Raw genomic sequence first — 25,422 nt, 5'->3', positions numbered from 1 at the left:
ATGTTATCTTAATTTTGGGCCCTTTATTGAACAACTCCATACAGACCACGGTTGGCAAGTTAGAACTGTAAGATTCACTACGTGAACCACTGGTGTTTTGTGGAAAAGCACATGTACACTGTGTTCCAAATTATTATGCAAAAAGTGTTTAGGAGTGATAAGGGAAGAATTTGTTTGTTTGTCAGTTAAACTCATTGATGGTGATGTGTGTCAGGGCTCTTTATATCACTGTAAGCAATTGCAGACACCTGTGCTAATTAGTTTGGCAGGTGTGTCCAATGAAAGGCAAGACTACTTAAGAAGGCTGTCTCACATTATTAAGCAGCCTACATTTTCTGCCAAAATGGGAAAGAAAAAGGATGTGTCGGCTGCTGAGAAGCAACAAATTGTGGAGTGTTTAGGTCAAGGCATGACTACAATCAACATTGTGCGATGATCAGGATGAAGTGTCTTGGCAATCAAGAAGTATGTAGCTGATTCACAGTACACACGTGTGCGTGCTGATAAGGGCAAATTGAGGACTCTTTCCTACAGGCAATTACGTCAGGTTGAAAGAGCAGCGGCAAAAAAGCCTTGTCATAGCAGCAGCAAGTTTTTGAAGCTGCTGGTGCCTCCAACATCCCCCGAACAACAAGATGCAGGGTCCTTCAGAGGTTTGCAGCTGTGCATACGCCATCCTGTCGACCTCCTCTATCCACTTCACACAAGCAGAAACGGCTCCAGTGGGCCAAACATTACATGAAGACTGATTTCAAAACTGTTTTGTTCACGGATGAGTGCCGTGCAGCGCTCGATGGTCCAGATGGATGGAGTGGAGGATGGCTGGTTGATGAACACCCCACGCAAACACGGCTACAGCGCCAACAAGGAGGAGGTGGAGTAATGTTTTGGGCTGGAATCATGGGGAGAGAGATTGTCGGCCCCTTTAGGATCCCTGAAGGCGCTAAAGATGAACTCCATAATGTATGTGGATTTTCTCAAACAGCACTTCCTGCCATGGTTCAAGAAGAAGAACCGTGTATTTCACAGCAAGATCATTTTTTTGCATGATAATGCACCATCTCATGCTGCACATAAAACATCTGCATCTCTGGCTGATATGGGCATAAAAGGGGACAAACTTATGGTGTGAACCCCATGCTCCCCTGACCTCTACCCCATTCAGAACCTTTGGAGCATCATTAAAAGGAGTGTCTATGATGGCGGGAGGCAGTTCACATCTAAGCAACAGCTCTGGGAGGGTATTCTGTCCTCATGCAAAACAATTGAAGCAGAAACCATCCAAAACCTGACAAATTCAATGGACGAGAGAGTTCAGAAGCTCCTTTCGAACAAGGGGTCCTATGTGAAAATGTAACATCACCTAGAATAAAGTTTTGAGTTGAAAACTGTTTGATTTCAGTTTCTAACAACCTGCTAATGCTTATAATTTCAAAAATGACCATTTTTTTGGTCTTTATTAAAATGAAAAGGTTGATCAAAAAGTTTGGGGGATCTAAGAGTGTGGCAACCCAGTAGTCATGATTACTTAGAATTCTGACAATATGAGGGTCATGCTGCAGGTAGTGCAGCAAGAAGGCACTTATGTGTCTTGCGCATCTCGGAGCCCCAAAATTATTTTCCGGGCTAGATGCAGCTAAAAATTATTATTAATTTTAAATCTGGTGAAGCTTTAGTATAGATGGCCTAATAGGATCAGTGCTGCACACTGCTACAAAGCCCAAATTATTTTCCAGTCAAGATACAGATAAACATGATTAGTAATTTTAAATCTGGTGGAGCTTATTATAGATGGCCTAATAGAATCAGTGCTGCACACTGCTACAAAGCCCAAATTATTTTCCAGCCAAGATACAGATAAACATGATTAGTAATTTGAAAGCTTAAAACGGTTGGTAGGGTGATTTTAACCAATCATCAAGCTTTTACTCTCCCCAGGATGACACAGGGGTAGAAAAGTCGTTTCGGATCCATGATTTGTTCATCTTTATGAACGTGAGTCTGTCTACATTATCAGTGGAGAGCCGCGTGCGCTTATCTGTCAGCACTAGTGTTGAGCCACCCCCGTAGTGTTCGAGTTCGGTTCGGTTCGTCGAACACCCGTGTGTTCGCCGAACTGTTCGTCGAACTGTTCGTCGAACACCTTCGAACACCGTTAAAACCAATGGCAGGCAAACAAAAACACATAGAAACACATAGAAAACACCTTCAAAGGTGTCCAAAAGCTGACAAACTGCTCAGAAGACATAACTAACACATGGAAAAGTGACAAGTACATATAGTCATGCGAAAATAAAAGAGGTGGAGGAGTAAAAGGAGGGGGAGACACAGATATAGGCATGTCATGCCCTTCTAAAATCCAAAAAGTGAGAAGCCGACACGGCCAGTCCGCTCCTGCCCGTGCCACCTCCGTGTCGCCGGGTTTGTGCCAGAGCCGCGGTGAACCCTGACGGCCAGCCCCCCTCTCCCAATACTGGTGCCTGTCCGCTGGTGGGTCGAGCGAGCCCCCCTGTGGTGGAGGCAGCTCTAAGCTTTTTAATTTAAATTGTCTCTCTAATTTGAATGAATACACTTTAAATCCATTTACAAGGATCTATTGGAGGGCAAGTCTCATGCCAGCAGCCGCGGTAATTCCAGCTCCAGTAGCGTCCACTAAAGCTGCTGCAGTTAAAAAGCTTTTATAAGGATCGAGCTCGGCTGTCCACCGCAAGGCATCCTACTGCCAGTCCCAGCCCCTATGCCTTGGGGTGCCTCCTGATGCTCTTCACTAAGTATCCCATGGTCCCGAAGCATTTCCTTTGAAAAAATTAAGTGTCTAAACTACAGGTGGTGCAGCTTGCTTAACAGCCGGGATAATCCGCTTACTAGCAGACACTGCTACTAGGCACAAAGTATTTCCTGGGCTAGATGCAGTTAAAAATTTGTAATTAGATACTCTCGTTGGATGCTGAGAAAGCATTCCATAGAGTCTCCTGGCACGCCATATATGATTCTCTTAAAAAGCTTGGGGTAGGGGTCTAGGGGACCCTTTTATAGCCAAAATCACGGCCCTGTATCGCAATACGTCACCTAGGCTGAAGATAAATGGAACTGTAGCACCCTGAGGGCTCGGTTGCTAAAGACGTATTGCACCTCACCCAGAGGTGTGATATCTCACTCTCAGGTAAGGATGGAGTGTGGATCAGGACCCGACACCTGCATGCATTACACCACATTGCCGTGGGGCAGGGCGACCAATATGCCCCTGAGATGGGCACGACAGTCCCTGTCCCTGGCTGGAGTGGGGGGAGGGAACACTGAGGAAGGGGAACCCTGTAGTGCAGGAGCAGGGAGGAAGCAGTTCCTGGGTGCATTGAGAAGGGAGTATAAAAGGTGGGCACCATCTTAGTTCAGTGCAGAGAAGTCTGAGCAGAAGTGGCAGGGAGCAGGGGCTCTGCATGAGCTCTGCTCCGGAGGCGGGCCTAGTAACAGAGGCCCAGGCCTGGAAGAGGGAGAAGGAAGGAAGAGGAGCGGAGAAGGCTCCAGGAACGAGGAATGAAGGGATCCCAGGGGTGCGGACGGGCGAGTCGCCACCGCACGCCCGAATCCACCTGCGTGGAGGGGTCAGGCCAAAGGGGGAGACCGGTCCCCGAACTAGTGGAGGCAGGAAACGACCCTCAGCTAGAAACCGGAGGCTCTGACATTTTATGTGGCGCAGCCCCTCGCTACACCCGCTAGGAAGGCACCACATAGGGTCAGGGAAACTGGCGCCAAGTTTACCAAGAGGAGGCCCGAGGCAGCCGGATAGAAGTGTTGGTAAGAAAGGCCAGACAAAGGACACACAAAGGGGGTCCTGTGAAGTGCTCCAAAGTTATCTGGGAGTTGTCTGAGCCCCTCACCTGGTGAGCACAGTATGACGTGGGCAGCCGTTACCTGCAGACGTGGTCTGGATAATAAGAACTGTGAGTAAAGGCCCTGAACTGCATCACTGACTCCGTGTCGTTACTGCTGCTGCCCTGCACCATCACCCCCATCCTCCGCATACACTGCCCTGAGGCTATACTCCTCCCGTGGGGAGTTATGCTACGCTCTGCTGCACCCACAACACCAGCCTCAGTGGTCTGCCCTGTAGCGGCGGTTCACTCTGACCGCAATCCACGGGTGGCGTAGTCAGACATTTAAACATGAAAACCACATAAATAGTTCCGCCACTGGTTTGACCGCCCTGAGCCACGGAACTGGGTCGCCGCCACGAAGACTACAACCACCAGCATCCACCAAAAAGGGTCCGGCTCCGGGTGTCCCAAGGCCCAGGGGGTGCGTCAGAACATTTTCATCACCTTTCACAATCACCAATGGGACAAGGCAGTGATGTCCTCTGTCCCCTCTCTTATACATCCTAGTGACGGAGCACCTGCTCTCATCAATTCGCCATAACCCCAATATTAGGTGGATTGAGGTGGGAGGCACCGAGTACAAGTGCTCTCTATTTGCTGATGATGTCCTAGTATATATCACTCAATCACATATATCCATCCATGCTGTTATGGCTGAAATAGATCACTTTGTTACATGGTCAAATTTTAAAATCAATGCAGCGAAGTCTGAGGCCCTCGATGTCTCCCTCCCCAAATCCATATAGGATTCCATCCAGTCCAACTTTCCCTTTGCCTGGCCCTCACAGGGTATCAAATACTTAGGAATTCCTATTCATAGAGACCTCTCCCATCTATGTTATCTTAATTTTGGGCCCTTTATTGAACAACTCCATACAGACCACGGTTGGCAAGTTAGAACTGTAAGATTCACTACGTGAACCACTGGTGTTTTGTGGAAAAGCACATGTACACTGCGTTCCAAATTATTATACAAAAAGTGTTTAGGAGTGATAAGGGAAGAATTTGTTTGTTTGTCAGTTAAACTCATTGATGGTGATGTGTGTCAGGGCTCTTTATATCACTGTAAGCAATTGCAGACACCTGTGCTAATTAGTTTGGCAGGTGTGTCCAATGAAAGGCAAGACTACTTAAGAAGGCTCTCTCACATTATTAAGCAGCCTACATTTTCTGCCAAAATGGGAAAGAAAAAGGATGTGTCGGCTGCTGAGAAGCAACAAATTGTGGAGTGTTTAGGTCAAGGCATGACTACAATCAACATTGTGCGATGATCAGGATGAAGTGTCTTGGCAATCAAGAAGTATGTAGCTGATTCACAGTACACACGTGTGCGTGCTGATAAGGGCAAATTGAGGACTCTTTCCTACAGGCAATTACGTCAGGTTGAAAGAGCAGCGGCAAAAAAGCCTTGTCATAGCAGCAGCAAGTTTTTGAAGCTGCTGGTGCCTCCAACATCCCCCGAACAACAAGATGCAGGGTCCTTCAGAGGTTTGCAGCTGTGCATACGCCATCCTGTCGACCTCCTCTATCCACTTCACACAAGCAGAAACGGCTCCAGTGGGCCAAACATTACATGAAGACTGATTTCAAAACTGTTTTGTTCACGGATGAGTGCCGTGCAGCGCTCGATGGTCCAGATGGATGGAGTGGAGGATGGCTGGTTGATGAACACCCCACGCAAACACGGCTACAGCGCCAACAAGGAGGAGGTGGAGTAATGTTTTGGGCTGGAATCATGGGGAGAGAGATTGTCGGCCCCTTTAGGATCCCTGAAGGCGCTAAAGATGAACTCCATAATGTATGTGGATTTTCTCAAACAGCACTTCCTGCCATGGTTCAAGAAGAAGAACCGTGTATTTCACAGCAAGATCATTTTTTTGCATGATAATGCACCATCTCATGCTGCACATAAAACATCTGCATCTCTGGCTGATATGGGCATAAAAGGGGACAAACTTATGGTGTGAACCCCATGCTCCCCTGACCTCTACCCCATTCAGAACCTTTGGAGCATCATTAAAAGGAGTGTCTATGATGGCGGGAGGCAGTTCACATCTAAGCAACAGCTCTGGGAGGGTATTCTGTCCTCATGCAAAACAATTGAAGCAGAAACCATCCAAAACCTGACAAATTCAATGGACGAGAGAGTTCAGAAGCTCCTTTCGAACAAGGGGTCCTATGTGAAAATGTAACATCACCTAGAATAAAGTTTTGAGTTGAAAACTGTTTGATTTCAGTTTCTAACAACCTGCTAATGCTTATAATTTCAAAAATGACCATTTTTTTGGTCTTTATTAAAATGAAAAGGTTGATCAAAAAGTTTGGGGGATCTAAGAGTGTGGCAACCCAGTAGTCATGATTACTTAGAATTCTGACAATATGAGGGTCATGCTGCAGGTAGTGCAGCAAGAAGGCACTTATGTGTCTTGCGCATCTCGGAGCCCCAAAATTATTTTCCGGGCTAGATGCAGCTAAAAATTATTATTAATTTTAAATCTGGTGAAGCTTTAGTATAGATGGCCTAATAGGATCAGTGCTGCACACTGCTACAAAGCCCAAATTATTTTCCAGTCAAGATACAGATAAACATGATTAGTAATTTTAAATCTGGTGGAGCTTATTATAGATGGCCTAATAGAATCAGTGCTGCACACTGCTACAAAGCCCAAATTATTTTCCAGCCAAGATACAGATAAACATGATTAGTAATTTGAAAGCTTAAAACGGTTGGTAGGGTGATTTTAACCAATCATCAAGCTTTTACTCTCCCCAGGATGACACAGGGGTAGAAAAGTCGTTTCGGATCCATGATTTGTTCATCTTTATGAACGTGAGTCTGTCTACATTATCAGTGGAGAGCCGCGTGCGCTTATCTGTCAGCACTAGTGTTGAGCCACCCCCGTAGTGTTCGAGTTCGGTTCGGTTCGTCGAACACCCGTGTGTTCGCCGAACTGTTCGTCGAACTGTTCGTCGAACACCTTCGAACACCGTTAAAACCAATGGCAGGCAAACAAAAACACATAGAAACACATAGAAAACACCTTCAAAGGTGTCCAAAAGCTGACAAACTGCTCAGAAGACATAACTAACACATGGAAAAGTGACAAGTACATATAGTCATGCGAAAATAAAAGAGGTGGAGGAGTAAAAGGAGGGGGAGACACAGATATAGGCATGTCATGCCCTTCTAAAATCCAAAAAGTGAGAAGCCGACACGGCCAGTCCGCTCCTGCCCGTGCCACCTCCGTGTCGCCGGGTTTGTGCCAGAGCCGCGGTGAACCCTGACGGCCAGCCCCCCTCTCCCAATACTGGTGCCTGTCCGCTGGTGGGTCGAGCGAGCCCCCCTGTGGTGGAGGCAGCTCTAAGCTTTTTAATTTAAATTGTCTCTCTAATTTGAATGAATACACTTTAAATCCATTTACAAGGATCTATTGGAGGGCAAGTCTCATGCCAGCAGCCGCGGTAATTCCAGCTCCAGTAGCGTCCACTAAAGCTGCTGCAGTTAAAAAGCTTTTATAAGGATCGAGCTCGGCTGTCCACCGCAAGGCATCCTACTGCCAGTCCCAGCCCCTATGCCTTGGGGTGCCTCCTGATGCTCTTCACTAAGTATCCCATGGTCCCGAAGCATTTCCTTTGAAAAAATTAAGTGTCTAAACTACAGGTGGTGCAGCTTGCTTAACAGCCGGGATAATCCGCTTACTAGCAGACACTGCTACTAGGCACAAAGTATTTCCTGGGCTAGATGCAGTTAAAAATTTGTAATTAGATACTCTCGTTGGATGCTGAGAAAGCATTCCATAGAGTCTCCTGGCACGCCATATATGATTCTCTTAAAAAGCTTGGGGTAGGGGTCTAGGGGACCCTTTTATAGCCAAAATCACGGCCCTGTATCGCAATACGTCACCTAGGCTGAAGATAAATGGAACTGTAGCACCCTGAGGGCTCGGTTGCTAAAGACGTATTGCACCTCACCCAGAGGTGTGATATCTCACTCTCAGGTAAGGATGGAGTGTGGATCAGGACCCGACACCTGCATGCATTACACCACATTGCCGTGGGGCAGGGCGACCAATATGCCCCTGAGATGGGCACGACAGTCCCTGTCCCTGGCTGGAGTGGGGGGAGGGAACACTGAGGAAGGGGAACCCTGTAGTGCAGGAGCAGGGAGGAAGCAGTTCCTGGGTGCATTGAGAAGGGAGTATAAAAGGTGGGCACCATCTTAGTTCAGTGCAGAGAAGTCTGAGCAGAAGTGGCAGGGAGCAGGGGCTCTGCATGAGCTCTGCTCCGGAGGCGGGCCTAGTAACAGAGGCCCAGGCCTGGAAGAGGGAGAAGGAAGGAAGAGGAGCGGAGAAGGCTCCAGGAACGAGGAATGAAGGGATCCCAGGGGTGCGGACGGGCGAGTCGCCACCGCACGCCCGAATCCACCTGCGTGGAGGGGTCAGGCCAAAGGGGGAGACCGGTCCCCGAACTAGTGGAGGCAGGAAACGACCCTCAGCTAGAAACCGGAGGCTCTGACATTTTATGTGGCGCAGCCCCTCGCTACACCCGCTAGGAAGGCACCACATAGGGTCAGGGAAACTGGCGCCAAGTTTACCAAGAGGAGGCCCGAGGCAGCCGGATAGAAGTGTTGGTAAGAAAGGCCAGACAAAGGACACACAAAGGGGGTCCTGTGAAGTGCTCCAAAGTTATCTGGGAGTTGTCTGAGCCCCTCACCTGGTGAGCACAGTATGACGTGGGCAGCCGTTACCTGCAGACGTGGTCTGGATAATAAGAACTGTGAGTAAAGGCCCTGAACTGCATCACTGACTCCGTGTCGTTACTGCTGCTGCCCTGCACCATCACCCCCATCCTCCGCATACACTGCCCTGAGGCTATACTCCTCCCGTGGGGAGTTATGCTACGCTCTGCTGCACCCACAACACCAGCCTCAGTGGTCTGCCCTGTAGCGGCGGTTCACTCTGACCGCAATCCACGGGTGGCGTAGTCAGACATTTAAACATGAAAACCACATAAATAGTTCCGCCACTGGTTTGACCGCCCTGAGCCACGGAACTGGGTCGCCGCCACGAAGACTACAACCACCAGCATCCACCAAAAAGGGTCCGGCTCCGGGTGTCCCAAGGCCCAGGGGGTGCGTCAGAACATTTTCATCACCTTTCACAATCACCAATGGGACAAGGCAGTGATGTCCTCTGTCCCCTCTCTTATACATCCTAGTGACGGAGCACCTGCTCTCATCAATTCGCCATAACCCCAATATTAGGTGGATTGAGGTGGGAGGCACCGAGTACAAGTGCTCTCTATTTGCTGATGATGTCCTAGTATATATCACTCAATCACATATATCCATCCATGCTGTTATGGCTGAAATAGATCACTTTGTTACATGGTCAAATTTTAAAATCAATGCAGCGAAGTCTGAGGCCCTCGATGTCTCCCTCCCCAAATCCATATAGGATTCCATCCAGTCCAACTTTCCCTTTGCCTGGCCCTCACAGGGTATCAAATACTTAGGAATTCCTATTCATAGAGACCTCTCCCATCTATGTTATCTTAATTTTGGGCCCTTTATTGAACAACTCCATACAGACCACGGTTGGCAAGTTAGAACTGTAAGATTCACTACGTGAACCACTGGTGTTTTGTGGAAAAGCACATGTACACTGCGTTCCAAATTATTATACAAAAAGTGTTTAGGAGTGATAAGGGAAGAATTTGTTTGTTTGTCAGTTAAACTCATTGATGGTGATGTGTGTCAGGGCTCTTTATATCACTGTAAGCAATTGCAGACACCTGTGCTAATTAGTTTGGCAGGTGTGTCCAATGAAAGGCAAGACTACTTAAGAAGGCTCTCTCACATTATTAAGCAGCCTACATTTTCTGCCAAAATGGGAAAGAAAAAGGATGTGTCGGCTGCTGAGAAGCAACAAATTGTGGAGTGTTTAGGTCAAGGCATGACTACAATCAACATTGTGCGATGATCAGGATGAAGTGTCTTGGCAATCAAGAAGTATGTAGCTGATTCACAGTACACACGTGTGCGTGCTGATAAGGGCAAATTGAGGACTCTTTCCTACAGGCAATTACGTCAGGTTGAAAGAGCAGCGGCAAAAAAGCCTTGTCATAGCAGCAGACAAGTTTTTGAAGCTGCTTGTGCCTCCAACGTCCCCCGAACAACAAGATGCAGGGTCCTTCAGAGGTTTGCAGCTGTGCATGCGCCATCCTGTCGACCTCCTCTATCCACTTCACACAAGCAGAAACGGCTCCAGTGGGCCAAACATTACATGAAGACTGATTTCAAAACTGTTTTGTTCACGGATGAGTGCCGTGCAGCGCTCGATGGTCCAGATGGATGGAGTGGAGGATGGCTGGTTGATGGACACCCCACGCAAACACGGCTACAGCGCCAACAAGGAGGAGGTGGAGTAATGTTTTGGGCTGGAATCATGGGGAGAGAGATTGTCGGCCCCTTTAGGATCCCTGAAGGCGCTAAAGATGAACTCCATAATGTATGTGGATTTTCTCAAACAGCACTTCCTGCCATGGTTCAAGAAGAAGAACCGTGTATTTCACAGCAAGATCATTTTTCTGCATGATAATGCACCATCTCATGCTGCACATAAAACATCTGCATCTCTGGCTGATATGGGCATAAAAGGGGACAAACTTATGGTGTGACCCCCATGCTCCCCTGACCTCTACCCCATTCAGAACCTTTGGAGCATCATTAAAAGGAGTGTCTATGATGGCGGGAGGCAGTTCACATCTAAGCAACAGCTCTGGGAGGGTATTCTGTCCTCATGCAAAACAATTGAAGCAGAAACCATCCAAAACCTGACAAATTCAATGGACGAGAGAGTTCAGAAGCTCCTTTCGAACAAGGGGTCCTATGTGAAAATGTAACATCACCTAGAATAAAGTTTTGAGTTGAAAACTGTTTGATTTCAGTTTCTAACAACCTGCTAATGCTTATAATTTCAAAAATGACCATTTTTTTGGTCTTTATTAAAATGAAAAGGTTGATCGAAAAGTTTGGGGGATCTAAGAGTGTGGCAACCCAGTAGTCATGATTACTTCGAATTCTGACAATATGAGGGTCATGCTGCAGGTAGTGCAGCAAGAAGGCACTTATGTGCCTTGCGCATCTCGGAGCCCCAAAATTATTTTCCGGGCTAGATGCAGCTAAAAATTATTTTTAATTTTAAATCTGGTGAAGCTTTAGTATAGATGGCCGAATAGGATCAGTGCTGCACACTGCTACAAAGCCCAAATTATTTTCCAGTCAAGATACAGATAAACATGATTAGTAATTTGAAAGCTTAAAACGGTTGGTAGGGTGATTTTAACCAATCATCAAGCTTTTACTCTCCCCAGGATGACACAGGGGTAGAAAAGTCGTTTCGGATCCATGATTTGTTCATCTTTATGAACGTGAGTCTGTCTACATTATCAGTGGAGAGCCGCGTGCGCTTATCTGTCAGCACACCACCAGCAGCGCTGAACACACGTTCAGACAGAATGCTGGCTGCGGGGCATGACAAGATCTCCAAGGCGTAAGTGGCTAGCTCCGGCCATTTATCCAGATTGGAAGCCCAAAAAGAGCAAGGGTCCAGTGACACAGTCGTGGCTTCAATGTTTACTTGGAGATACTCCTGTACCATCGTCTCTAGGCGTTGACTATGTGTCAGACTTCTTGTCTCCTGTGGCCTTGCAAAGGATGGGCTAAAAAAGTGGTGAAATGATTCCGCAAAATTGATGTTACCAGCAGATACTGTGGTTCTGTCACGGTTTGAGTGCTGAACACTTGACGGTCCCACGGTTGGCAAGTTGGAACTGTGAGATTCACTACGTGCACCACTGGTATTTTGTGGAAAAGCACATGTAAGATTCTGCAACAGTCTCTGCTGATACTCCTGCATGCGTGCATCCCTTTCTATGGCAGGAATAATTTCTGCAAATTTACTTTTGTACCGGGGATCTAACAGTGTGGCAACCCAGTAGTCAGGATTATTTCTAATTCTCACAATTCGAGGGTCATGTTGCAGGTAGTGCAGCAAGAAGGCACTCATGTGTGTTGCGCATCCAGGAGCACCAAGTCCCTGTTGTGTTGGTGGCGAGGTAACAATCATGCTTCCTTCCTCTGTCCTCTCCCCCCAACCTCGCACAACAGAAATGTGATCAAGGTCTCCCTCATCTGATGAGTCTTCCATCAGTTCGTCCTCCACTTCTTCCTGGGCTCCTGCACCTTCCTCACTAGTTTGGCTGCTACCATGCGCCCTGGTAAAACCATCTCCCCCACCCTCACATGCCTGCCGCCTTGGTGCTGCCGACCGTCTGGACCTTGCAGATGTTAGCCCTTCCGCATACAACTCCTCCTCCTCTACTTCCTCCACCTCCTCTTGTGCCACCACCTGACTCCGAATTCTGTTTAACATGTGCTCCAGCATGTAAATCACCGGAATAGTCATGCTGATAATGGCATCGTCAGCACTAAACATCTTCGTCGCCATTTCAAAACTGTGCAGAAGGGTGCATAGGTCCCTGATCTGAGACCACTCCTCCAGCGTGATTTGCCCCACCTCTGGATCTCGTTGGCCCAGGCTATACATCAGAACGTATTGCACCAGGGCTTGTCGGTGCTGCCACAGTCGCTGCAACATGTGCAGAGTTGAATTCCACCGGGTAGGCACATCGCATTTTAGCCGGTGAAGTGGCAGGCCCAACGACTTCTGTAGAGATGTAAGTCGCTGAGCTGCGGGATGCGAACGGCGGAAGTGAGCACACAGCGACCGTGCCCTCTGCAGAAGGCCATCTAGTCTGGGATAGTGGGCTAAAAATTGCTGGACAACCAGGTTCAACACGTGAGCCATACAAGGCACGTGTGTGACATTGCCCCGGCGAAGGGCCGCACCCAGGTTTGCAGCATTGTCGCACACGGCCTTCCCTGGTTTCAGGTCCAGTGGAGACAACCATTCATGAAATTGGTTCTCCAGAGCTGACCACAAATCCTCAGCTGTGTGACTCACATTTCCCAGACATTTCAATGTAAAAACCGCCTGATGACGTTGAGCCCTACTGCCAGCATAGTAAGGAGGTGTGCAGGATCCCTTCTGCGCAGTTAGAAAGCTTGTGGCATGACCAGACAGGCTTTGGGTGCAGGTGGAAGACCGAGAGGAGGTTGAGGAGGCAGAAGCAGTGGAGGAACTTTGACATAAAGAGGATTGACGCACAACTAGTGGGGACGGCAAGACTTGGACAGCAGCCCCTTGTCCTGCTGTCACCATAGTTACCCAGTGCCCAGTCAGCGACATGTAACGCCCCTGTCCATGCCTACTCGTCCAAGTGTCTGTGGTGAAATGCACCCTGTCACACACAGAGTTTCTCAAAGAAGCGGTGATGTTGTGTGCGACATGCTGGTGGAGCGCAGGCACACCTTTCTTTGAGAAGTAGTGCCGACTGGGCATCTGGTACTGGGGCACTGCGACGGACATAAGGTCTCGAAAATCCTCTGTGTCCACCAGGCGGAAAGGCAGCATTTCTGTAGCCAAAAGCTTGCAGATGGTGAAATTCAACCTCTTAGCTTTCTCATGGCTAGGAGGAAATGGTCTTTTACTTGTCCACATCTGAGGGACCGAGGGCTGGCTATTGTGCTTAGACGGGGTTGATAAGGGTGTCCCCGGCAAACTGCCGGTCTGTGAGGAAGATGCAGGCGGACATGTTAGGTTGCCTTGATCCAAAGGTGGTGCTATCGATGTCGGACAGCGCTCAACACCAGCTGGTGTTACCACCTCCAAAGAAAATGATGACCTGCCAATCACGCTGGCTGTTGCGGGTAAAGAGGTGGCAGGTCTGCGCCCCAAAACAGGTGTGACTGCTGTCCCCCCAGTCACAGAGGATGAAGAGGCCGCGGATGCACAAGATATGGCAGACGGTGGTTGGCCCGGCCGGCTAGGCCGCATTGTAGCACACTGAGCTTCCCACTGCAACTTATGCTTCATGTCCATGTGCCGGTTCATGCAAGAAGTACTCAAACTATGTATTTTTTGGCCTCTACTTAGCTTTTGCTGACAAATGTTACAGATAACACGAGTTGGGTCATCTTTATCGATCTGAAAAAATGCCCAGGCTATGCAAGGCTTAGCACCCATGCGACCTGAAGAGCCACCACGACTTGTGGTGAGAGGCAGAGTTGTGTTTGAGGATGCAGTTGTTGACGTGCTTCCAGTACTACGTCTCTGTCCAGGAAGGCGCAACCTGACCTCGTCGTCACTAGCATCTTCCTCCACCTCCTCTGCTGACCTCATCTCTTGGCTGACTGTGGGTTGACAGTAAGTGGGATCTCCAACCTCATCATCATCACCCTGTGCGTTATCACACCCGTCGTCCTCAGAGCCAACCTGTTCCTGCCCTGACAAAAAACTAAAGTTGTCGCTCCAATCAGGTATTTGAGTCTTATCATCGTCTTCCTCATTGTCTCCACCAACAGGAGTTACAGTTTGGGAATGAGGGTCTACATTATGGTCAGAACCTTCCGCGTCTGGTCCTGGATCCGACTCATAAAGATTCTGGGCATCAATGCAGATCATTTCCTCGTCTGGATTCACAGAAGCGCTGGAGTCGACCTCTGATTCCCAGGCTATAGTATGAGTAAACAGCTCTGCAGACTCAACCATCTGTTCTACCTCATACTCAGACGGGCAGCTGGAGATTTGGGAGCTGTGAGGAAGCAAGTGCGATTGGGTGACACCTTTGAGGACTGGAGTATTTGTGATGTTGAAGTTGATGTGGAGGAGAGCCCACTTAAAGGAGCACTTGATATCCGTTGAAGCACCTGCTGTTTTTGTGCCTCATCTGGAATTTGTAGCGATTGGCGTGGCCGTAAGAAAGGGATCTTATCACATTGTCCGCTAAAAGAAGTAGACATTTTAGTTTGGCTGGAAGATGGTCTTTCTTCTGCAGATGTTACTGTTGCTTTAACACCTACCCCACGGACACAACCTTTTTTCCCCTTCCCAACACGCCTATTCCCCTTTCCAATAGCAGCAGGCCTTTTTCCACTCAATTTTGGTGGTTAACAAATTCACAACTCTGGAGTTGTTTGCACAAAAAAACAATGGATGGGAACCGAGCAGAGCTGAGTGGCCAAACTGTGGTATTAGGCCAAAACTATTGGCTGGGTTAGATGCAGAAAAAAATTATATTCAATTTGCAACTTGATGGAGGTCAGTATAGATGGACTAATAGAACAAGTCCCACACACAGCTAGAAGCCCAAATATTTTTTCAGAGGTAGATGCAGAAAATTTTTTTATTCAGTTTGCAACCTGATGGAGGTCTGTATAGATGGATTAATAGAACAAGTCCCACACACAGCTACAAGCCCAATATTTTTTCAGAGGTAGATGCAGAAAAAATATATATTCAGTTTGCAACCTGATGGAGGTCAGTATAGATGGACTAATAGAGAAAGTCCCACACACTGCTAGAAGGCCAAATATTTTTTCAGAGCTAGATGCAGACAAAAAAATATTTTGAATTTGCAACCTGATGGAGGTCAGTATAGGTGGACTAATAGAACAAGTCCCACACACTGCTAGAAGGCCAAATATTTTTTCAGAGCTAGATGCAGAAAAAAATTATATTCAGTTTGCAACCTGATGGAGGTCTGTATAGATGGATTAATAGAACAAGTCCCACACACAGCTAGAAGCCCAAATATTTTTTCAGAGGTAGATGCAGATAAAAATTATTTTTAATTTGCAACCTGATGGAGGTCAGTATAGATGGACTAATAGAGAAAGTCCCACACACTGCTAGAAGGCCAAATATTTTTTCAGAGCTAGATGCAGATAAAAATTATATTCAATTTGCAACCTGATGATGGTCAGTATAGATGGACTAATAGAACAAGTCCCACACACAGCTAGAAGCCCAAATATTTTTTCAGAGGTACTGTAGATGCAGATAAAAATTATTTTTAATTTGCAACCTGATGGAGGTCAGTATAGATGGACTAATAGAGAAAGTCCCACACACTGCTAGAAGGCCACATATTTTTTCAGAGGTAGATGCAGAAAAAAATATATTCAGTTTGCAACCTGATGGAGGTCTGTATAGATGGATTAATAGAACAAGTCCCACACACAGCTAGAAGCCCAATATTTTTTCAGAGGTAGATGCAGAAAAAAATATATTCAGTTTGCAACCTGATGGAGGTCAGTATAGATGGACTAATACAACAAGTCCCACACACAGCTAGAAGCCCAATATTTTTTCAGAGCTAGATGCAGAAAAAAATTATATTCAATTTGCAACCTGATGGAGGTCAGTATAGATGGACTAATAGAATGATGCTATGCCCAAAAGATTTTACTTCACTAGGTGCAGTAAAAAAATTGGTATTCTATATACAGGTGGTATATCTTGCAACACAGATAGGCTACTCCACTGACTAACACACTCTGCAATAGGCCAAAAAGGATTAGCTTTGCTAGATTCAGCCAAATGCTGTGAAAAAAACTTGCACAGCACTGGCACAGACCTGCCTGGCAAAAGCTGATAGGAACTGATGTAACCTAGTCCTGAAAAGGACTCCAATTACAATTAGTCTTTACTCCCACAATCTATCTATTTAAGAGCACAGACCTGCCTGATAAAAGTCGTAGGAAATGCTGTAACCTAGTCCTTAAAAGGACTGCAATCACAACTATTCCCTACTCCCAAGCTATCTGTAGATTTGTGCGAAAATTGGCTTGAAATTAACAAGGTATAGCGCACACAGCAACAGCGGTGCCGTCTAACACGCAGCTGCAGCAGTGAGAAAATGGTGGCGACGGGGAAAATGGCTTGGTCTTATAGGGCAAGTACATGTGACATACACTGCCAATGACACATGCCCTTGCTTGTGTGAAAAAAAGCACTTCGCTCCGTGTGTGCGCTGCTGATAGGCTGACAGATTGCACCTCCCCACTGTAAATGCGGGAAAGAGAAAAAAAAAATGGAGGTCTTCATTGTTCCTGCAGAGATCCATCCCCTGCGCCTCCCCCCACCCCGCTGTACACTCAAACTGCGTATTAACATTAATTTTCATCATTACTGAGAAAAAATCCAGTTATGATTTTGGTGCACGAACAGTTATCGAACATAACCTCGAACAGCCGAATTTTTCTCAAATTGTTCGTGTTCGCCGAACGGCTCGAACACCGCCCAAAACAGCTCGAATTTGAGATTGGCAAACAGTTCGAGTAGAACAACGCTCATCTCTACTAGAGAGTTCTAAGCTGGAGAGTTATAAGTTAGAGAGTTCTAAGCTGGAGAGTTCTAAGTTAGGGAGTTCTAAGCTAGATATATTGCCAGATATATGGGGTGCTCGAAGCTGGATGTGATAGCATGGTGGGAGTGCTTGATTCAAGAAAACCAACTGAGGTTAAGGTGGTAATACCTACAGTCATGGCCAAAAGTATTGAGAATGAGACAAATAGTAATTTTTCCAAAGTTTACTGCTTCATTTTTTGTAATGGCAATCTGCATATACTCCTGAATGTCAAAGAGTGACCAGCTTAACAGCAATTACTGTACTTGCAAAGTCAATATTTGCCCAGAAAATGAACTTTAACCCCCAAAACACATTTCAACATCATTGCAGTCCTGCCTTAAAAGGAGCAGCTAACATCGTTTTAGTGATTGATCCATTAACACAGGTGTGGGTGTTGATGAGGACAGGGCTGGCGATCAAGCAGTCATGATTAAGTAAGAATGACATCACTGGACACTTTAAAAGGAGGCTGGTTCTTGGTATCATTGTTTCTCTTCAGTTAACCATGGTTATCTCTAAAGAAACACGTGCAGCCATCATTGCACTGCACAAAAATGGCCTAACAGGGAAGAGTATCGCAGCTACAAAGATTGCACCTCAGTCAACAATCTATCGCATCATCAAGAACTTCAAGGAGAGAGCTTCCATTGCTGTCAAAAAGGCTCCAGGGCGCCCAAGAAAGACCAGCAAGCGCCAGGACCATATCTTAAAACTGTTTCAGCTGCAGGATCGGACTACCAGCAGTGCCGAGCTTGCTCAGGAATGGCAGCAGGCTGGTGTGAGTGCTTCTGCACGCACTGTGAGGCAGAGACTCTTTGAGCAAGGGCTGGATTCAAGGAGGGCAGCAAAGAAGCCACTTCTCTCCAGAAAAAACATCAGGGACCGACTGATATTCTGCAAAAGGTACAGGGAGTGGACTGCTGAGGACTGGGGCAAAGTCATTTTCTCTGATGAATCCCCTTTTCGATTGTTTGGGACATCTGGAAAACAGCTTATTCGGAGAAGAAGAGGTGAGCGCTACCACCAGTCTTGCTCATGCCAACTGTAAAGCATCCTGAAACCATTCATGTGTGGGGTTGCTTCTCAGCCTAGGGAATCGGCTCACTCACAGTCTTGCCTAAAAACACAGCCATGAATAAAGAATGGTACCAGAATGTCCTCCAAGAGCAACTTCTCCCAACCGTCCAAGAGCAGTTTGGCGCCCAACAATGCCTTTTCCAGCATGATGGAGCACCTTGCCATAAAGCAAAGGTGATAACTAAATGGCTCATGGAACAAAACATAGAGATTTTGGGTCCATGGCCTGGAAACTCCCCAGATCTTAATCCCATTGAGAACTTGTGGTCAATCATGAAGAGACGGGTGGACAAACAAAAACCAACAAATTCTGGCAAAATGCAAGCATTGATTATACAAGAATGGACTGCTATCAGTCAGGATTTGGTCCAAAAGTTGATTGAGAGCATGCCAGGGAGAATTACAGAGGTCTTGAAGAAGAAGGGGCAACACTGCAAATATTGACTTGCTGCATTAACTCATTCTAGCTGTCAATATAACCTATTGGTACTCATAATATGATTGCAATTATATTTCTGTATGTGATATAAACATCAGACAAACACTAATAAAAACCAGAGGCCAGCAGATCATGTGAAAATATAATTTTGGTGTCATTCTCAATACTTTTGGCCATGACTGTAGATGCAAGTATACTGCCTCGGTGTGATTTTTATGGGGAATCTTTGGCTGTCACTATGCCAATAATGGGGGCTCTAGATGTCACTATTTGGGGGAATTTGGATGAAGCTTGTGACCCTTTCTCAGAGCTGAATGTGGCTGTCAAGGTAAGAAAGGTTGTGGGTCAGTGCTTTAGAGCTTGCAAGAGCTGCTTTAAAGCTAGCTGGATCACTGAATCCAACAAGTTTCAGTGCAACAGAGCTCCTACAATGCTGTAGAGGCATCACTCTGGAGGTTGTTGACTTCTTAGTTTTGATAGGGTATATTCATTGTGGAGTCCTCTCCATAATTAATGACAATAATGGTCCTGAAATCCTATTTATTGACAGAGGCACCACTATGTAATCATTCCACTGGCCCAAACTGTCTATCATCAGGATGTCAGCACCCACTGGCAAACAGAAGACCAGGAGGCAGAGGAGCAATGTGCTCCTGAACAGAGTATACAATAAACCCCTTTAATGTGTCAATTCAACTCAATTTTCAAGATCTCTACTTGTATTGAATAGGGATCTTTATTGTTTATTTCCAGTAAATATAAATTTGTCTTGGTCATGCAAAGTATATTCGGATGACTGTTCTCTAACTGTAACAAGCCCTGCTCCTGTGTGTCCATCATATGCACATGACCAGGACAGAATCAACTTTTGGAAGGGAAAATTGGTCAGTTCCTATCCAATAATTACAGTCAGGCTCGGACTGGCCCACAGGAGAACAGGAGAATTCTCTGGTGGGCCCGTATGCAAGAGTAAGCCACTTTCCCCCAACATGAGCAGTAGTTGGCCAATACATTAATTCACTACGTACAGACAAAAGCAGAATCCCATCATTCATTCAACAAACTACCAACTTTATTTTTTATATAGAAGCAGAAGTAAATTTGTGAAAGAGGGTAATAAAATATTTGTATGAAGCTAAAGAGTGGGACCCCCAAGTCAATGTTACTGGTGGGCTCTTGCCACCCCAGTTCACCACTGATTACACAACAAGCAGAACAGACATAGAAGAAAATTGAAACAGCATTCAGCAAAGTGAGGAGGACAATCAGGAAACAGTAGGTGACTGACATACTGAACATGGCAAATTAGATGAAAATCGTACTCCTTGTACATTTTATGTGAAAAATAAGGTATGGATGAAATATAGAAAATCTGAATATGCCTCCTAGAGTATAAGTTATATTTCACATTGACAATGTACTTACAATATACAGACAGACTCAGGGAGTTGCTGGTGTTGGAGCTGACAGGGTTCTGGATGGTGCAGGTGTAGGTTCCACCGTCATTATCAGCTACTGGTGTGAAGTTCAGGAATGATCCACTGCAGATCAGACGCTCAGAGCAGATAATCTTCTGACCATCACGTTGGAAAATGTAAGAAATCACAGTTTGATTCCCAGCGTCACACTGGAGGCTCATATTGGTGCCATTAACAAAAGGATTGTTGGCTGTAACACTGGAGCGGAGAACAGGAGCACTGAGTGGAGCTTTAAAAGAACAGAAAAATAAGTTAATAAAGTAAAGCACATAAATAAATAATAATAAAAAAAAAATAGTTGTGAATTTTAGTGTGTGATAAAACAATAAAAACATTACAAATCTGAAATAAAATATATACATATATCTGTTTGGTCTTTCTGGAGCTTTTTGTAGAGGTCTGATGGCATTTTACCTGAGATGGTATCACATTCTACAGATCCTCTAATATATTGTTAATGGCAGTTTGTTAGAACACTGTTAAAGAGGACGTGTCACCAGGTTAAAATGGCAGCTTTTGTTGTCTTATTTTATTCCCTCTGCGGTATGCAGCGGACCCCCATGATAAAGGCGGGGGCAGCACAGGTGCAAAATACTGATGTAACTGCCACTCACTAACCTACCAATTCATGGAGGGAGAGGCTGTGTAGTATTATACATGTGTGTAGACATGAAAAAAACCTCTAAAACAATATTTTATTCAAATTTTTTCTTAAAAAACACCAAATAACCCTTGTGATACACGAGTAAGAAGCTCCATGGTTATATCAAGAACCATCCAATATCCTTTAAGGACTATTTAGTATTGAATCAAAAAAATGGAAGCAGATAACCACAAATGAGCCAGTAAAGTCTTAGGCATGATAAATATTCATATACAATATAGACTTAAAACTGCCCTATCTCAAAAAGCCTCAACTGATACTGCCTGTCATGGAGGTTGGCACCCTAATATACGAGTTTGGTGCCCCCATTCAACGGTGGCTGTCCTTCACTTTCCCTGCTATACCCTGATAATGTGAGTTAAACAGGTAATGAGTGACTGCTCTAATACAATTTTCATACTATACTAATCGATAAATAAAGAGAATGCAACATGATGGCAGACTTATCTCATATTCTGGAATTCACCCCAACGCGTTTCCCCTTCCTGTGGGTTCATCAGGAGGCCAAATGTACAGGACTCCAGAACGTCATGTAAACAGATGCAGCTCAATGGAGGATGTGGCAGGCTATGCTGGTATATGCCCCGGCTGTGTTTAAATATCGTGCTCAATCATAGCCTCGTGAATCTCATACACCTACTTCCAATAATGTCCTCCTCACCTTATGTTGTCTCCTGTCTAAAAATTAGGACTGTGCATGCCCAGTTCCCCGGACACTAGAGGTTGCGTCGTCAGCGAGCAGAGCGTATCCCTTTCTAAACCGGAAGTGACGTTTGCGTTCCATCGATGACCCGCAAGGAAATGGAGTCGGCTAAGCTCACGCCTGTATCCCATCGTCACTTCCGGAAATATCTCACTGCTTGCGTTCCAGGGTGAGGCGCAGAAGAAAATTGCTGCGTACACACCACCCTCTGCGTTCAACCTTGAGGCGATAAGAGAGGACTCCCCCGCCTATATTTTTTCTCTTAATAACTATGATAAGAAATAACTCCCCATAATCCAATTGTGGGGAAAATAGTATACTTATCAAGTATATTCATATATATAGAAACATAAATATCAAGCCCACTAAGGACCAGGGAAGTTCTTGTCCCTAAGGGGGACCACATATATAAAGGGGGGGAGGAGAGTAGGTTTTATAGATCCACACAAGGAGATAAAATTAATCGATATGTAAATTTAATATATAGATAGTCATCCCCCAATAGGGAACCTCCAGCTTGGAGGTATAGAGAAGACATCCTTTCAGCAATGTATCCTGTAACAGGACATGGGTGGAAGCAGGCCAAACTAAGACCCGGTCAGGCACTGACATGTGGACATATAGAGAACCATACCATAGCATGTATAGGAAAGCTGCTCATTTAGCCCCTTAGGGGCCACAGATTTTAATATAAAAATCAATTTGGTTTCTTTTCTGAGGATTATCTTATTCATGTCACCCTCCTCTTGTTTTTGGTCTTATGCGTTCAATCATAGTGAATGATATTTCTTTAAGTCGTCCACCATGTGTCCCATTTATATGACGTGCGATGGGGGTGCCACGCTTATTCCTAATGTCTCCTAAATGCTCACCCACCCATACTCATAACTCTCTAGTGGTTTTACCTACATAGTCCTTTGGACAAGTACATGTCGCTTTATACACAACCCCCGATGATCTGCAGTTGCCAAAATCCCTCAAGGAGAAATGCCTGCCAGTAGTTGAGCTAGTAAAGGTTTTGCAAACATCCATCCTACCACATCTGTAATACCCACAAGGCTTTCTATCTAGCCAAGTGCCTGGTTTGGTTGGTTTCTGATACAGGCTATGTACCAGGCGGTCACCAATAGATTTACCCCTCCTATATGTAATACTTGGGACAGAGGGGATTAGGTCCTTGACGTTTGGGTCTGCTAACAAAACCCCCCAATATTTTCTAAGAATTCCAGACACACTCTCTGATAGATTATCAAAGGTGCCTATTATTCTCAAAATGTCCTTCCCCTGGGGTTTATCTTTTTTAGAATTTACAAGAAGTGTCCCTCTGCTCCTGCCCAAGGCCTCTGAATAGGATCTATCCAGGACTTGGGACAGATATCCCCTTTCATGAAACCTGTTGTACAGATCTGTGGCCTGTTCTCTAAAAATGCCGATATTACTGCAATTTCTCCTCACACGTAAGAATTGGCTTTTTGGAATGCCACGCTTTAGAGCCTCAGGATGGTGGCTATCCCACTTAAGAAGGCTATTTGTTGCGGTCGGTTTATGATATGTACATGTACTGATCGATCCATCCTTCTCCTTCTTTAATCTCAAGTCAAGAAAGGCTATATTATCAATCTGGCATTCATATGTGAAGCTAAGTCCCAGTCCGTTGATATTAATGATACCAATGAACCGTTTAAACTCAGCCTCTGTTCCCAACCAGAATACCAAAATATCATCAATATATCTGGCCCAAAGGCCGATGTGTGGATGCCACCATTTGTCATCCTCTCCAAAAATTATCGTTTCCTCCCACCAGCCCAGGAACAGATTGGCATACGTGGGGGCACATGGACTCCCCATTGCCGTGCCTCTGAGCTGGTGGAAGTACTTGTCATTAAAGAGAAAGTAGTTGTGAGTGAGGGTAAAGCGCAGCAAGTCCTCTATCAATCTATTATGGTCATTACATTCTACTGCCCTTGTTTTTAGGAAGTGTCCCACTGCCTGAATTCCTGCTTCATGACGGATGCTACTGTAGAGGGCCTCCACATCAATTGAGGCTAGATAGGTAGTCTCCTCCACAGCAACACCCTTTAGTATTATACATGCACACAGATGGAGCTTGCATAGGACACCAGTCACACAAATATGTGTGATGCATAGTATCTGGCTTACAGCCTATTGACGACCCCCATACTATTAGATCAGGCCGGCTGCCCAGCACTATATATGTGCACCCCACAAAGACAGACATCCCAATTAACCCAACCAACACTAAAGGGCCTGGCTGCATTCTGTATAAAAATGTGTAAAAAAGATGAAAAATAGTGTATAAAATAAATACATCATATGAGGTATTGGTCGATTTTTTGGCCAAAATACGCAAGCTCGCAATCTGCGTCGTCTTCACAGTTGCGAGTCCCAACACTAAAATGAAAAATGTATAACATGGGCCAAAATTTCAAAAAACATGACAGAAAAAGATAAAGCCTTACCAATACCAGGTCAGATTACCAATGCTCCCCACAAGATTTCAGACAGAGTAATGAAAAGAATTATCAGAAGAGTTGTCCAAAAGCCAAGGACTACTTGTGAAGAGAAAGATCTGGAATCAGAAGGTACAATTGTTTCAAAGAAAACTATAAGTAATGTATGCAACCTCCATGGCCTGTATGCAAGCTCACCATGCAAGATTCCAACAAAAAGTATGTTCAAGTGAGTTTAAAGTTTTCTCAACAACATTTAGACAAGCCTGAGAAATACTGGGAGAATATAGTCTGGTCAGATGAGACCAAACTTGAACTTTTTGGATGATATAATACACATCATGTTTGGAGGCCAAAGGGCACCGAATATAACCCCAAAAACGCCATATCAATGGTGAAGTTTGGAGGTGGGAACATCATGGTGTGGGGCTGTATTTCATCATACAGCACTGGCAAACTTCATATACTGTAATTGAAGGAAGAAGGAATGGACAAATGTATCTAGACATTCTTGGTAAAAATCTGCTGCCATCTACCAGGATGATGAAGATGAAATGAGGGTGGACATTTCAGCAAGGTAATGATTACAAACACACAGCCAAGGAAACTCTCAATTGGTTTCAGCAAAAGATAATAAAGCTGCTAGAATGGCTGAGCCAATCACCTGACCTGAATCCAAAAGAAAATGTATGAAAGGAACTAAAGATCAGAGTTCATAGAAGGAACCCACGGGACCTTCAGGATGTGAAGAGTTGTTTGTGTGGAAGAAAGGGTCAAAATCAGACCTGAGCAATGCCTGCGACTAGTTTCTCCATACAGGAGGCATCTCGAAGCCGCTATCACCAACAAAGGCTTTTATACAAAGTATTAAATTTCAGTAAGCGCGTTCAATATTTTTTCTCTGTGTCATTTCTCATTATTACACATGATTTATGGACATCTATGGTGATTTCTTTGCCAGTGTAGATTGGATGGGTTGTTACCGACATTTGGTGAGAATTTCATGTCAATAGTACCTTTAGAAATACATTTACTTAGAAAATTGATGATGTCACATGTTCAATACTTATTTCACCTGCTGTATCTTCCCTAAAATGCTTCCAATAACATGATATTTGGAAAGGAAATAAATATGTGTAGTGGTGGTAGGGGGAGATAATAAAATAATAATATGAGTCTCTTTATGTCTCCAAGTATAATGGAAGCAAGTACAAGATGGGGGTCACTTGGGTAATAGTGATGACAAAATAATAAGTTTTCATGTAACCTTTAACCGGTTCCCGACCGCCCACTGTAGATAAACGTCGGCGCTTGCTGGGCTCTGTGCAGCGCCGACGTTTAAAAACGGTGGGTGGTCTCGCAGCGCTCAGGACCCCCAGGGTCCTGCAAGCGCTGCGATTC

At 45.4% G+C, this 25,422-nt stretch overlaps 1 protein-coding gene across 2 annotated transcripts in view; it reads right to left on the bottom strand.

The window, feature by feature from the left end:
- Positions 1–25,422, bottom strand: part of LOC141172082 (cell adhesion molecule CEACAM1-like) — a 62,699-nt gene that overhangs the window by 28,304 nt on the left and 8,973 nt on the right. For both annotated transcript variants that reach the window (XR_012252411.1, XM_073655918.1), the window contains exon 3: positions 20,131–20,412. Coding sequence is in view for 1 of the 2 variants with exons in the window: in XM_073655918.1 (XP_073512019.1) it covers positions 20,131–20,412 (282 nt within the window). In the remaining variant the exon portion in view is untranslated. The remainder of the gene's footprint in view (positions 1–20,130; positions 20,413–25,422) is intronic.

The sequence above is a fragment of the Phyllobates terribilis genome, unplaced genomic scaffold (genome assembly GCF_046119375.1).
Source record: "Phyllobates terribilis strain yellow unplaced genomic scaffold, ASM4611937v1 Scaffold_12__6_contigs__length_324123572, whole genome shotgun sequence".
Taxonomy (NCBI): Eukaryota; Metazoa; Chordata; class Amphibia; order Anura; family Dendrobatidae; genus Phyllobates; species Phyllobates terribilis.
Note: the sequence above shows the minus strand (reverse complement) of the source record. Positions and strands in the feature narration are given on the sequence as shown.